Consider the following 13712-nt stretch of genomic DNA (forward strand, 5'->3'; position numbering starts at 1 on the left):
AAAGGCTTTTGTATTCATATTCATCATATTATCAGCTTCGGAACACTGTCTGTCAGAGGTAAGATGGGGCTTAATGTAACATACTGGTTGTGTATAATCACTTATAAATGGCCAACAACATTCTTCTAACAAACATTTGGATTCTGTTATTTGACTTTTATGATACTGGATTTGAATTCTTATAATTTTTTTATATACAGATATAAACAGAAGATTGTGATCTGAAAAAAGTCGATAGGTGGCAGTTGAGCTAACAATTAATGAATGACTGAATGAATAATTGCAGTGTATATGCAACACGGGTTGAATCAAAACGTTGTGTAACAACCATGTAGCTTCAGCTGTGGCCTGTAACAATTAAACACAGTGGTGCCATGATGCAGATATATTGCAAGCTGTCAATATAGTACACTGCAGTCAAAATAAACACATTTAAATTGTTTTATATACAATATAGACTTTATAGAAACAGTTAAAATATAAGTAACTCCAAAATTTTCAACTTTTCAGTTAGTTTAGTGAGAGGTATTAAAAAAAACAACTGAGATGTATAAAAACACATTTATTAATAAATACCTGTGTAATGTCCTTTAAATACACAGTATATACTTTGAACTGGGAAAATCCAGGAGTGTCAGCTATTTTTTGCACATGATAAAAGCAAAAGTCTGTCAGTTGGGGATCCTGATCCTGACTGATGGTAACCTGATCCCTGCGGCCTTCACCTCCGCTGTCATGTCCACACCCAGCGGTGCCCTGGAACACAACGTTTATGTCAGCCAGTGTTCATTTAATCAGCAGTACAGATAAATTGGCCCACAATAGTTTGGTTTGGTGTCACAATCGAGTTTTTGCTTAAATTCAACATGTAATCCTTTTCAGTGTTGGGCGACTTACTTTGGCTCATAGAAGACGTCTACATTTGGAGGCAGTATCCCTTTCCCTTCTCTCAGGCGCTCAACTCCGTTCCTGGTTGAAAAAAAGAAATGATCCAGGTCATAAAATCTGATAAAGTATGGCCCCTGTGATAAAGCATCCACTAATGATCGTGGCAATACACACACCATGCAATCATCACTCCGTTGTCAGTGCAGAATTTGGCTGGAGGACAGAGGAGGTGTAGCCCTGTGGTCTCAGTGATAACGGTCAAAGCCTTGCGGATGTACTGGTTGCTCGCAACTCCTCCAGACAGCACCTAGAAAAACAGAGTTACTGATGGAAGCTTCAAATCTCAGTGTATGCACAGTGTTCTTTGATTTGACGGATAAAGCTGCTCTTATTCTATCATTACATTTCATCAATATGTCTATCATATTGTCAACAAAACACAATGTTCTTGTTTTCCTTGAATACATAAATCCTTAAAAAAAAAAGGTCTCAAATACAAATTAAATTTTTTATAAAAAAGGCTCAGTAATTTCCTAAAACATCTGAAAACTGTAGTTTTTAAATGTTATTCAAACAGGAGGAAATGGTGCATTTGTTGAGGACTAGTTACAGCTGCAAGTTAATTAACATTTGATCGAGTAATTATAGTATTATTGTTGACAATAAGAGAAATATAGAATAATCACCAGCCTTATTGTTTAGTAAGCTGTTATTTAGACCTACTGTACATATCCAGTATACTGTTGAGGCTTTTATCCACAACCACTAAAGTATGAGCAATCTAGAGTCCTTTTTAGGGTCTTGTACACACAGAATGAAAAGATCAGAAGTGAGATAAGATCTGAGACCACAAACCGAGCATACATTCCTTTCATCAACCCTCTAATTAAGGAAGTTAAAATTAGATTTATTATCATATTTTTCAAGAGCAAGTACCGAATGATTATGATGCTGGTGGTTAATGCTGTTATCATATTGCTCTGCGAGGTCAATGCGAGCGCTGTAACAAACTTATTTTCTAAAGTACAAAGTGAAGTAACGCACTCACCAAGGTGGGACTGCTTGCTGGCAGCAGGCCGTTTGCCTGACAGAACAAGATGGCGCGATGTGTGCGCTTTGCAAGATGAGTGGCTACAGTGTGCTGTGTGGCAGCCGCAATGTCATTCACACATGACAGTAATGTCCCCTGTTCTATACCTACAGAGGGAGGAAGCAAAAGTTACAATGGTTTTACAGGAGAATCTCATTAATAACTGCTAACGATACCGGGCAAACTAGTAACAAAAGGAGCTAAGTACAATTTTACTGAAATAACATTATCAAGAGCTTGAAATGCACGTTCTTCTGATATGTTCCTGCTGAGCAAAAGAAAAATGCAAATTAAACTTTGCCCAAACTGCCAGTTTTTACTCACATGAACCCGACGAACCTCTTTTCATTTTGTATTTTTTTTCATCGCTGTAGCTTTTCTTATTTCTCAGATTCATAAACCTTTTGACTTGTCATGGTAGGGAAAGCACAGGTGTTAGTAATAACATTAACGACTTGATCAATGCAGCAATTAATGTTATTAATTACACCTGTGTCTGACGAGTCAAAATGTCATTGTGAAAAATATATTATACTATCCATTTGTTATCTTGTATTTCCTGGAACAATCTGGAAGTGGAAGTAAACTTTTCACAGAGTTAATTTAAATACTGAGGTTACCGTTTGTTGAAATTCACAGGTTACATGGATTAGGTCATTCAGGATACCTCATACCTTCCTCTGCCTCTTTTTTCTTTATCATCATTGTAACTTGATTCCGAAGTCCAGCGAAAGAAAAGCAACAGTCGTGAGTTTGTCCCATAGGCGTCGTGAAACGGAACCTCATCCTGTCACCGCTCTTTGCCAGAAGCTCTATAGCTTGTCCTCCGCTTAGTGTGGAGCATTGTGGGTGTTTTGTGAGGGACAAACGTCTTGCCACCTGTGAATCCACACAAAAACAGTATTTGTTTGTCTTGATTATAACAAATTGAGCAGCATGGCCACCAACATCAGCTCAATGTTTGTGTGAAGGTGTTACTTTATCCAGTATGTCCCCTGGAGATTCATCCAGAGAGTAACCCAGAAGCAGAAAGTCATCGACTCCTCGAGCCACAGCAAGAAGTGAGTGACCACCAGAGATGAGCAGGACCAGGAAGGGGAAGGCGATGGGGTGAAGCATCCTGGCGGTCAGGGCGTGGGCTTCCATGTGGTGGATGGGGATGAACGGCTTGTTGTGCTGTCTCACAAACCTCTGACTGAACTTAAGACCGATGCTCAAGCTCAGGGCCAAGCCCGGCTTCACCGTGGTGGCCACTGCCGAGAGCTGACTTGGGTCCACACCGCTTCTCTCCAAAGCCTCCTGGACCACACGCTCTATGTTTTCGCTGTGGAGTTGTTGTGCCACTGTGGGGATGATGCCACCAGTCCTACAGTATTTGAGAGGGGAAGCATGTATATTGAAACAAATTCCTAAATAGTGACCCTAATAAGTGAATGCAGCTCTGACACCCACCTCAGATGTACTTCTTTCTGTGAGTGTAGCGACTCTCCCAGTATTGCACCTTTCTCATCCAACACAGCAGCTCCAGTGTCATCACAGCTTGTCTCAATGCCCAGTACCAGTCTGGAGCAGGAGGCTTTTCCATATGAAGGAGAGCAGTAAAATGTGTGTCTTAACTGCAGCACCCTCTGCAGGTTTTTAACTTTTGAAGGGAACATGGTCATTAACCCTGTGTATACGAATAACTCAGGGTGACCTCACCTCCGTTCACATTGAATGTTAAACTAATAGAATAAAATCAAAGAAAATAAAGTAGAATATTCCAGCATCGTCTCATTTGGTTTCACAGCAACAAAGCAGGAACTAAAAACATACGAAGCACAGGCTTTTCTTGTTGCTCGTTCCTGCTCCAGCGACTTCTGGCTGTGTCACATGTAAATAATTCCGTGCAGCGGCAAGTTTGAGACCTTGGTTTAAGTACAGATAGCTAGCCAAAAGTCACAAACATAAAGATGGGACAATGATTTAACGTTATAAATGTCGAACTTATGCTTTTTAAAAATCTAATGATTTTGAAAAATCATCTAGAAAATATCGCATGGGTCCAAAAAAAATCAGATATTTTCTTCTGGGGGGGGGGCACTTTAGTTGGGTACTCATGAGAATAAGCATGGAGTCGAGAAGATAGACTCTTTCACCAAGCGCGATTTCCTTCAAAGTATCGATCTGAATAAAGGTAAAGTTTCATTTCGTGATGATATCCGAGTTTAGGTTTCTGTATTGTGCTGCGCTGTGCCGGGGACGTTACAAAGATGGCGGTGTTTCAGAATTTGAGAATTTGCCTTTTTCGTGGGCTGTGCTGCCTTCACGGACACCAGAAATGTCGTTCTTCCCATTAAACAGCATAATAACTCAAGAACAAAGTGGTGTATATAATATATAATTGTATATGTGGTGTACGTAAAGTCAAGATATTAATGTAAGGTCTGGTATAACTGAAATAAAAACACCAAACATACGGACATTGCTCTTTAATGACACGGCATCATCATGCAGCGATGACTTGAGGGATTACCAGTAAGAATAACCACAAAAAAGCTGTTTAAAAGCCTCCTCTGAGGTAATGTTTCCGACCAAATTAACTTTAGTTTAAAAATAATCGTTTTAACACTAGAAAGTTCTTATGTGCCACAATATTGAAGGCACGACGTCCATTTGTCAGTGATTTTACCGGGGGGGGAGGGTTCCGTCGCAGCTTGGATTTTTAACCGCAGAAGAACAAAACGGTGTTTATTTCATAGATGTCAGTGAACTTGTAATGAACCTTACAATCTGGTGACGGTTTCTGTGTAATTTACTTTAGTAGAGTGAATGTAAAAAATTAGAGGAAGCAAAAATATGCTAATGCTATCAACATACACGGAAATGCACTGGATCACATGGTAATTTGAGGGCTGTCCTGTTGCTTGCTCAGATTTCATTATTAGAGAACTTGAACCAGACCTGTACGTTTTGGTACATGTCTTAGACATTTCCCTTAGATTTTCAGTTTTTCTTGTAGTCGTTAACAGACAAGGCTGTGGTACACTTTATTCTCTTGTTAGCCACCACCAGGGAGCTTAGCCAGCATTAGCCGTTTTTGGCCTACGTTTTAACATTAGTATTATCTTGACTTTTCTAAAGGAGACATGGAACACCCAACTTGTATTTTGGAGGAAATGAAGCAGTTTGTCGTACATGATGCACTACCAACAGTGTATTACATCCCAGATTTCATATCAGAGGATGAGGAGTCCTACCTTCTACAGCAGGTGTACAAGTCTCCAAAAACTAAGTGGACTCAGCTGTCAGGTCGAAGGCTTCAGAACTGGGGAGGGTTACCACATCCCAAAGGCATGCTGGCAGAGAAGATTCCTGACTGGCTGCAGACATACTGTGAGAAAATTTCCTCTCTGGGTGCGTTCAGTGGGAAAACAGCCAATCATGTGTTGGTGAATGAGTATAAACAAGGAGAAGGGATTATGCCCCACGAAGACGGCCCTTTGTACCACCCTACAGTCACCACCATCAGTCTGGGCTCTCACACCCTCCTTGACTTCTACACACCCGTCAGCAGCCTGGAGGGCGATGCTCCGCAGACGGAGGAGAACCGTTACCTGTTCTCCCTGCTGGTGAAGCCGCGCAGTCTTCTGATCCTGCAGGATGACATGTACCAGCGCCTCCTTCATGGCATCCAGGCGTGCGCTCAGGACACACTGACAGACAAGGTGGTGAATCTGTCGGCTGCCGGGGCCCTGCCAGGGGACACACTGACCCGAGACACAAGAGTGTCACTGACTATACGACACGTGCCCAAAGTCATGAAGACAAAGTTTATACTGGGAAGGAAATGAGGAAAGACTGAATGATGACCTGATAGTTTGTTGCAGTAAAACATTTACATACATAATGTCAATGGGTGTGTAATCTAGGCTGCTTTATGAATTATTGAATTGAATTACATTGCACGTCTACAATGGATCACTTCTAGCTTTTTGAAAGGCCTGAGCTGCCTCAAGTGATCTCACTGTACCTCTGAAGATGTGGTAGCTTTTTTCTTCCTTAGTTTTCAGTAGATAAATGATTGTCAGAACCAGAATGAGTTTTTTTTGATTAATGAAATACTTAATACAGCAGGACATGTACAGCATTACATACATAAAATAGATATGATATAATAATATTGGTTGTGCATTGTTTACTTTATGGATTTACTTAACAAAAAAGCTCAACCAATCCATCAGAATGGCCAATATTATCAGCTGATGTTAGCTTTGCACATATATATTGGTATCAGCATATGTGTTTACTAATAAATAACATGAAACTGCTGCACACAAAGGCCAACGATATGAACGAGGTTCATTTAGAAAACAGTGTCATTCCTAGTTTGTCCACCAGAGAATAGTGACAAGTTTATTTTTACTCAATACATATCATTCATCATCACATTCTTCATCACAACTCTTTAATGACCAAATTTGAAGGGACACACACCACACATTTACACATGAAATTCAGTTTACTAGTCAGGTGGTGTGCCAGACAGCCTATGGAAGCAGTTGTGTAATGTATTCACTTTGTCATGTTTGAGAAAGTAAGGGACAGAAGTTGCATTATGGGAAATGTAGGATCCAGTGTTTTCGGAACCTGACCCATGCTAGAGAGTAGATGTCAGGATATCTCAGCCTCTGCTAAATCTGTCTCTTAAGAATCCATCAGCCTTATGAAAGCACTTAATTTATCCTGTAACGGTTACTCATCAAAACTGTTTATCTTACTAGATTGTAATCATACTTTTTTTTTTTTAAACTCTGATATGTAATATCGGTTTCTGCCTCAAACTGTCAGAGTCAGCTGGGCTCTGCTATAAATATCTACCTTGCAAAGTAACTGTGTCACTCTGTGTTTGTTTTTGTTCATGTAATACAAGTAGTTAATGTGACAGTATTTTGGTGTTCTTTATGGTACAGATGAAGAACATGTTCCACTCAAAGCCCTGCAGAAATGCATCAGATAGCAGTAGCATATTACATATGCCACCTATTAAACAGAGAGATTATTTATTACAAGTTCACTGTTATCTCTGAAGTTACAAGTGGCTTGTTCATACTGTGAGTAATGAGACCAGAAAGTCGTTCAACCTGACTGTTAAAATACAGAAATATGCAAAGCCACAATTCAAAGGTTGTTGACTGACGCTGTCGTATTAGAGAGATCAGGCTTAGTTTGTGTCCCACATTTTGGGGTAGGCTTTGTCATCATGTGCTCTTCCCTGCAAATGCACTCACTGTGTTTGACTTTGGTGTGAAATCATATTTCACAGGAGGACCGCCAGAACAATGGAGCCACAGATGAAACGCTGGAAAGGGTCAGAGTTTGACACAGACTCCTGGGTTGCTTATCCTGTACTGTCAGATGAGCAGTCACAAGACGTCGAGCTGGTAGAGGCGTTTGCTGCACCCATTGTCAATAAGAAGGAGACCTCTCGACTGGTCAGGGAGCTGAACGGCCTCTACCCGTTGGATGGCCTTCAACACATCAAGCGGGTGCGGGCATGCAAGGAGAAGGACAGCCCTCATCCTCTGGAAGTCCTCGTGTGCCTTGTTGATGACGCACCAGACAGGAAGGCGGTCAGCATCGACTCCCTGCTGCCCTCAGATGGAGTTGGACGTGATGGATTAGGTGAGCCTTTTGTGGTTAAGGTCCCCGCACGTCCCCCCTTGACCCGACCTCAATTTGAGCTGGCGAGCAAACAGTGGCCCACTTCCTTCCATGAGGACAAACAGGTGACGGTCGCGCTGAGAGGAGAGCTCTTCAGTCCACCTCAGAAAGCTGCAATGCACATGTACATGATGTCTGCAATCACTGCTGCCGGAGCTGGGAAGGAGATGGGGATGGACGCAGTTGGGGCTGTAGTGGTGAACCCAGCAACGCAGACGATCATTGCAGTGGGCCACGACTGCCGAGGCGACCATCCCCTTCATCACGCAGTCACGGTCTGCGTTGACCTTGTGGCTCGGAGCCAGGGCGGCGGATGTTATTCTTTTGACAGATACCCTGCTTGCCGATTCACTTCGCCAACCTCAGATACTTTTCAAAACGTGCCTGACGCAGAGGGGAGCTCTCAGCCGTACATATGCACCGGCTATGACCTTTATGTGACCCGAGAGCCTTGTGTTATGTGTGCCATGGCACTGGTCCACTCTCGGATTGGCCGTGTGTTCTACGGGACCGCTTCTGCTGACGGAGCATTAGGGACAAAGTTCAAAATCCACTCACAGAAAGATTTGAACCATCGCTTTGAGGTTTACAAAGGAGTCTTGAGCAAACAGTGTGAGGGTCTTAACAAGCTGGACAACCACATCTTATAGTCAAAACCACTGTTTTATGAAAGTTATTTTAAATAAAGTTTTTATTCATATGTTGACTGTTGTATTGAAACGTGTGTGTGTGTAGTTGAAACCCAGTGACACGTTTCCCACCATGGGGCTGACTTCCCATTAGATGGGGATGTTTGACTGTGACTTAGACTTGTTGAAGCAAAGAGAAAGTCGGTGACAATGAAGCTTGACTTCACTTGCACAGTAAATATTATGATGATGATGATGATGATGTAGTGAATTATAATAACAGCTGCTGCAGAGTCAAGTTTTGTTTATTAATTTATTAATGCAACGCAGCTTATTAAGCTGTTACAACTCCTTCATTTATTTTTAAATCAGAATCTGAAACAGAAATAAAATTCTATGTAAATGTTAAGATTTTCTAAAGTTTAACAACATTGAAATCGGAAAAGTCATCATTTTCTTTGTTCATAGAGGGGCTTGAAATGCAGGTGATGAAACTGCAGTTGACTAACAAAAAGTGACATCGTGTGTCTTTTTTTTTTTATATATGGGATCAGCATCCAGCAACTGGCAAAGCATGTCGGGTTTGTATTCCATGTTGTATACAAGACATTTTTCAGATAAGTGTTAAGAATTTTGATGATTGTTTCCGATCTTCTTCCTTCTTATTCCAACATGCATATATTTTACTGTGCATGTGGTCAACAAACCAGGTTGGGTGGGAGTTAACGGTTTTCCTGATAAGCCTCAGATTGTCACAGCTGAGAATTCTACTGTTTATGAAAACAGCTCGCATCAAATGCAAGTTGTGAAAAACATTCATGTAAATCCCTCAATCTGAGAGCTTCCTTCAATCACTTGACATTGGAAACCATGCAATGCACAACAAAGACATGGAACATTTGGAGGGCACAAAGATTTTAATAAGATTAAGAACAAGAAATATCATGAGTACTGTGAGCTATGGCAAAACAAAGCAGAACTAGCTGCTTTAATGATAGCAAAAAGTCATAATCCGAAGAGAGCAGCTACATATGTGAAACTTGTCACAAAGACACTGTAGACCTTCCTCACTAAACACTTTACCTGACAACAATAATTTGTCTCGTTTCTACATACAGGACATAAAATTCACACAAAAGAACTGTACAATGAAAAAAAAAAACATTGCCCTGTTTTGATTGAGTTACAAGTGAGGAATGATTCACAAACCATGCAAATAAAGAGTATGATTCCATTCTTCACTTAGCATGAACAAGTTTGACGCCCATTACAAAATGAGAGTGTACCAATAAACGAGCCACAGGCTCCTACCCTTAGGAAGTAAACATCTTTGAAAAATACATTTGGGACATCTTTGTGGCTACAAACAGACTCACACCATGTCAACTGAGGGCAAAGAAAAAAAAACAAACTCAACCAAAAGCCTCACTGATGCCTGGGCCAGCCCAGGTCTATGCAGGCCAAAAATACATCATTAAATATTCACATAAGTTAGTAATGCATATGGCATCCTGTCATCTACAAACATACTCCTGTTTTTTTTAACATTTCATCTGCAACCTGATAAATCTAACGACGACAGTGACGTTTACACAAACTGTACGACTTAGTACACACATCGGCGGTACAGACTACATAGGAATTAACTTCGGTTGCTATGAGGCACAGCATTTACAATATCTTAATACTTATTGATGCCGAAAATTCTCACTCCGTGTAGTTGTGGCAGCTTGGGAATCAGGACGCTCAAAAGTGAGGCAGTGTTTATCACAAAGTGTGTCGTGTCATACTTTGTGTAGAAACTTGCCAGGAAGTATCTGAGGAGAAAAATAAAGGGATTAATCCAAAAATAAACCACAAAATCTTTAATACGAGAAATAAGCAGCAAGACAAAACAAAGTGTGCAAGACATTTGCTTGTACATGTGCAGAGATTATATAGATTTCAGCTTTCATGACTATTCCAAAACATTTAATGCTGTAGTCATGATCAATGTTTTTTAAAGCTGAGGATGAAATCCAAGTGGTAGTCAGTGTGAAAGACCTAGGATTTCATAAACACTTTAAATGTTACACTCCTATATTGATGTCTAAAGTATCCATCAGTGTAAAGACAGAATCACAGGATATGCGATACATACAGAATGATTGGAGAGATGGTGAAGAACTTTCTAGATGAGGTGAACTGCACGCCGTAGTCGAGCTGTTCCCAATGTGTAAGAAGTCTGGCTTTTCCTTGGTCCGGGGTCTCAAAAGGTGTGCCCTTCACCGCATGCATAAACACATACATTCCCTGTAGAGAGAAAAACTTAGGTCAACAGTGCAGTAATTACAGTGTGTCATGAACAAGACTTTGCAGGCTGATTAAATGCAGTGACCCATTTTCATTTTGTTTTCACCAGTATAACTTCATGAAACTGATGTTGTTGCGCAACATTTTTTCACAACTGATTCACTTCATCTTAAATACTGTAGGATTTTAATCATTAAAGCGTCCCAGCTGCTGTAATAAAGTCTGTGGTTACTTTCCTTTTCTCTCTTTTCTCTGACAAAGTAGAGATTAAAAACCACCAACTCAGGGTCGGGCTGCTGCAGGAGTTTTAGTGCCTGAACTGCAGAATATTTAAGGCAGAAAGGGCATGATGAGAGAAATCCCAACAGAAACAATGTAGATCTTGCCTGGTGCTTGTGGCGCATAGGTCCTCATGTGCCAAAAAAAAAAACAAAAGCAGTTGAATAAGATGATCTCTTTTTATTGCAAACCAAGTTTGCTATCTTGGGAATGACACTAATTTCTAATTACACGCCTGCCTCTGTGTCAAAACACTGGAATTCAGCTTTAAATGGAAAACCTGCATTACAGAGGGAAAAGTAATAAAACTGAAATGCTGACATACGGCTAAGGCATAATCAGCACACTGCTGTTGTATTGTGAGGAAAACAATAGGCTATAGTTGACCTTAGTTGTTACTGTTAATAGCCTTCAATATTGGCTGTGATACACAATCCTTGTAAACTGCTTCGAGCTCGCATTATTCAATGATGTCACACACATCGACTTTGTTTCTTTATTTGAGGTCAGCCATGTAACAATGAGGGGTCAGTTTTGTCTACAGACCTTATGTGGAGTGGACAAGTTTTAATAATAGGTCACGTGTCAGGCTGCCACAAGGACAGCCTCCCCAAAATAGAGCATATTTCAAACAAGCACACACAGGCACAGGCAAGGGAGAGGGGAGCAGACACCAGGCTGTTTGGCTAAGCATGCAGGCAAGATTCAACTGGAAGCTTCATATAACTTTGGGCTAGTCGAAATAGATCATTGTTTTCAGAGCGATTTGACAATAATCTGAATTTTGTTGGTTTGTCTTCTGAGGGTGAAACCGTAACTTACAAAGTTGTGAATGACATTAGTTAGAGTCCAGACCACTGGCACACTGAAGAAGGGTATGCTCAAGAGCACAATGTGAAGTATTCCAACACCAAGCGCATATGTCAGCCAGATCCCTCGACTGTTCATCACTCGAGTGTTTGGGTTCACCTCACTGTGTGCCACACCCACATTCATTCTGGTCTGTGGACAGAAAAATAAATAACATTCACAAAATAGTATTTCAGTTTTGTGTAACGTTTATAGTCACTCTTATCCTCTTTATAATTTACTGGAAGAACTTAACATTTTAAGGTTATTAAAAACTCAGCTTTCTATTCTACTTGCTTACTAATGCTTCTGTAACTTTATCTAGATTTTCTATGGTGTTTGTCTTAATGATCATTTGTGGCCTTTTGTAAGTACTGCAAGCGATTAAAATGTCAGATCAGTGTTTTGTAGTAATATCCATTGATCCGGCATTAACTGTTAAAATAAGCTCTGCATCCTACAATCCTGTACAAAGTTTTAGAAACACCCAAAATGCCAGTTATACTCATAATAAATACTAAACAAATAGCATCTGCAATTACAATATGCCTTGAACTTTAACTATCACCATGCAACATTTACAAATTTGTATGCAATATATCTATATTTGATGTAGCAAATCATATCACCAGAGTAACACTGCAGCACTTTGCCCTCCCTGCAAGACTAAATGTGATAACAAGAAAAACTTCTTTTGCAATCTTCTTGAACTTTGCCCTGTGGCACACTTTAAGCTGCTTGACTGGATTAATGGAAATGAACAAAGCTTAATTTGCAGACATTAAAGGAAATGATGACTTAATTTCCACACTCCCAACCAACTGGGCCTGATGCATGCCATGTCACATCACATTTTGGTATTTGGTAATTGATAACTGTCAAAAAATATGTAAAGGTACACGTATGAATGAGACGATATTTTAAAGACAATTTACCTCGTTTATTCTTAATTTATGTCTAAAATCACATGAGGTTTAGCATTAGGCCAAATGACTATTCAAGTGTGAAATAAAGTTATCAGCAACATTTGGGATACTGGTGCTCATCTCAGTCGATAGAGATTCTAAGTTAACACATGGAGTAACAGATACATATGGTCTGATAACATATCTGATAACAAGACCATTTACTCGTACAGAGTAAGTCTCTGCAACGACAGTTCTGACAGACAACCGCAAAGAAAACTTAAACATGATTTGAGAAAAGTTACACACAAATAACAATCACTGGCTCAGACTATTTGCTGATTTGCCGATTAGCAGGACTGTTAAAATAACTACGTAAACAAGTACATGAGAGGATACTGACTACACGTCTTAGTGACTTCATGTAAACGAGTATAATCCATTTCGTAATGTCTAGCATGCCCTGCTAAGTAGATGTGTAAACATTAAACAAGCCATAGAGATGTTTTCGTTTCCAGTACATAGCCCGACCCAATCCACCACTATTCGTAAACCAAGTTGGTCAGCATCATTGCGTAAATCATAAACGTTAAGTAACAGTATCTTAAATGCTTGAACGTGCTAAATAAAACACCCGGCGTTGCAAACTTACAGGTGGTAGCGAGCAGTGGAGGTATTTAAACAGACGAGGTGCTATGGAGAGAAATGGTTTATTCCCTTGTTGATGTGTGCAGATCCTAGGGTCTGACAGCACGTCGTAGTCTGACCCCGGCGGAAGTAGACGTGGTTTCAAGGCATCAATACCAGGGTATTTGTTTCCGTATTTTGACTTCTCAGGCTTGGTCCTCCTCCTGCAAAAGTCATACAAAACAGCCGGTTATGTTAAGGTTTTTAGTACATGTATTACAGTTAGGGTTAGTCAGAGCTTGATTGTGTTTGGTTTTGTTGCGGCAATCCTCCCGAAAACTGTGTGTTTACATCATCCTGACAAACGGGTGTACCTGTTAGTTTTAATTCAGGGTAGAATTTACACTGAATTTTTTAGCAAACCCGCCCTCTCGTCACTTCCATCCAATC

The 13712-nt window shown here is 40.4% G+C and overlaps 4 protein-coding genes across 4 annotated transcripts; 2 read left to right on the forward strand and 2 right to left on the reverse strand.

Annotated features, from left to right (window-relative positions):
* Positions 1-547: 547 nt before the first annotated feature.
* Positions 548-3788, reverse strand: osgepl1 (O-sialoglycoprotein endopeptidase-like 1). Its single transcript, XM_023423068.2, has 7 exons — positions 3431-3788; positions 2957-3344; positions 2653-2857; positions 1937-2085; positions 1065-1195; positions 898-969; positions 548-756 (listed from the first exon to the last, which is right to left on the reverse strand). The coding sequence occupies exons 1-7, from the start codon at positions 3640-3642 to the stop codon at positions 672-674; spliced, it is 1242 nt and encodes a 413-aa protein (XP_023278836.1). The 5' UTR covers positions 3643-3788; the 3' UTR covers positions 548-671.
* A 262-nt stretch (positions 3789-4050) lies between these two features.
* Positions 4051-8381, forward strand: adat3 (adenosine deaminase tRNA specific 3). The gene is made up of 2 exons (XM_023423052.2): positions 4051-4154; positions 7284-8381. Exon 2 carries the CDS (start codon positions 7300-7302, stop codon positions 8329-8331), a length of 1032 nt encoding a protein of 343 aa, XP_023278820.1. The 5' UTR covers positions 4051-4154; positions 7284-7299; the 3' UTR covers positions 8332-8381.
* Positions 4052-6850, forward strand: LOC111667393 (putative RNA/DNA demethylase ALKBH6). Its single transcript, XM_087178458.1, has 2 exons — positions 4052-4154; positions 5102-6850. Exon 2 carries the CDS (start codon positions 5107-5109, stop codon positions 5809-5811), a length of 705 nt encoding a protein of 234 aa, XP_087034584.1. The 5' UTR covers positions 4052-4154; positions 5102-5106; the 3' UTR covers positions 5812-6850.
* Positions 8382-9208: 827 nt separating the features above from the next.
* On the reverse strand, positions 9209-13426 carry ormdl1 (ORMDL sphingolipid biosynthesis regulator 1). Its single transcript, XM_023423048.2, has 4 exons — positions 13288-13426; positions 11704-11883; positions 10451-10602; positions 9209-10127 (listed from the first exon to the last, which is right to left on the reverse strand). Exons 2-4 carry the CDS (start codon positions 11875-11877, stop codon positions 9992-9994), a joined length of 462 nt encoding a protein of 153 aa, XP_023278816.1. The 5' UTR covers positions 11878-11883; positions 13288-13426; the 3' UTR covers positions 9209-9991.
* Positions 13427-13712: the final 286 nt, after the last annotated feature.

The sequence above is a fragment of the Seriola lalandi genome, unplaced genomic scaffold (assembly GCF_002814215.2).
Source record: "Seriola lalandi dorsalis isolate HSWRI2012SDOR001 ecotype SW California unplaced genomic scaffold, Sedor1 jcf7180002054689, whole genome shotgun sequence".
NCBI classification, from domain to species: Eukaryota; Metazoa; Chordata; class Actinopteri; order Carangiformes; family Carangidae; genus Seriola; species Seriola lalandi.

Bases quoted from the DNA above. Each gene is read 5' to 3' on its own strand.
- osgepl1 (XM_023423068.2), bottom strand. From the start codon at position 3,642: ATGACCATGTTCCCTTCAAAAGTTAAAAACCTGCAGAGGGTGCTGCAG. The intron at 3,345-3,430 runs GTGGGTGTCAGA...CAAATACTGTAG, and splicing joins CAGAAAGAAGTACATCTGAG to GACTGGTGGCATCATCCCCA. The intron at 2,086-2,652 runs GTATGAGGTATC...CTCCCTCTGTAG, and splicing joins GAAAAAAGAGGCAGAGGAAG to GTATAGAACAGGGGACATTA.
- LOC111667393 (XM_087178458.1), top strand. From the start codon at position 5,107: ATGGAACACCCAACTTGTATTTTGGAGGAAATGAAGCAGTTTGTCGTA.
- adat3 (XM_023423052.2), top strand. From the start codon at position 7,300: ATGGAGCCACAGATGAAACGCTGGAAAGGGTCAGAGTTTGACACAGAC.
- ormdl1 (XM_023423048.2), bottom strand. From the start codon at position 11,877: ATGAATGTGGGTGTGGCACACAGTGAGGTGAACCCAAACACTCGAGTG. The intron at 10,603-11,703 runs GTAAGTTACGGT...TTCTCTCTACAG, and splicing joins CTAATGTCATTCACAACTTT to GGAATGTATGTGTTTATGCA. The intron at 10,128-10,450 runs GTATGTATCGCA...TTTTCTCCTCAG, and splicing joins ACCATCTCTCCAATCATTCT to ATACTTCCTGGCAAGTTTCT.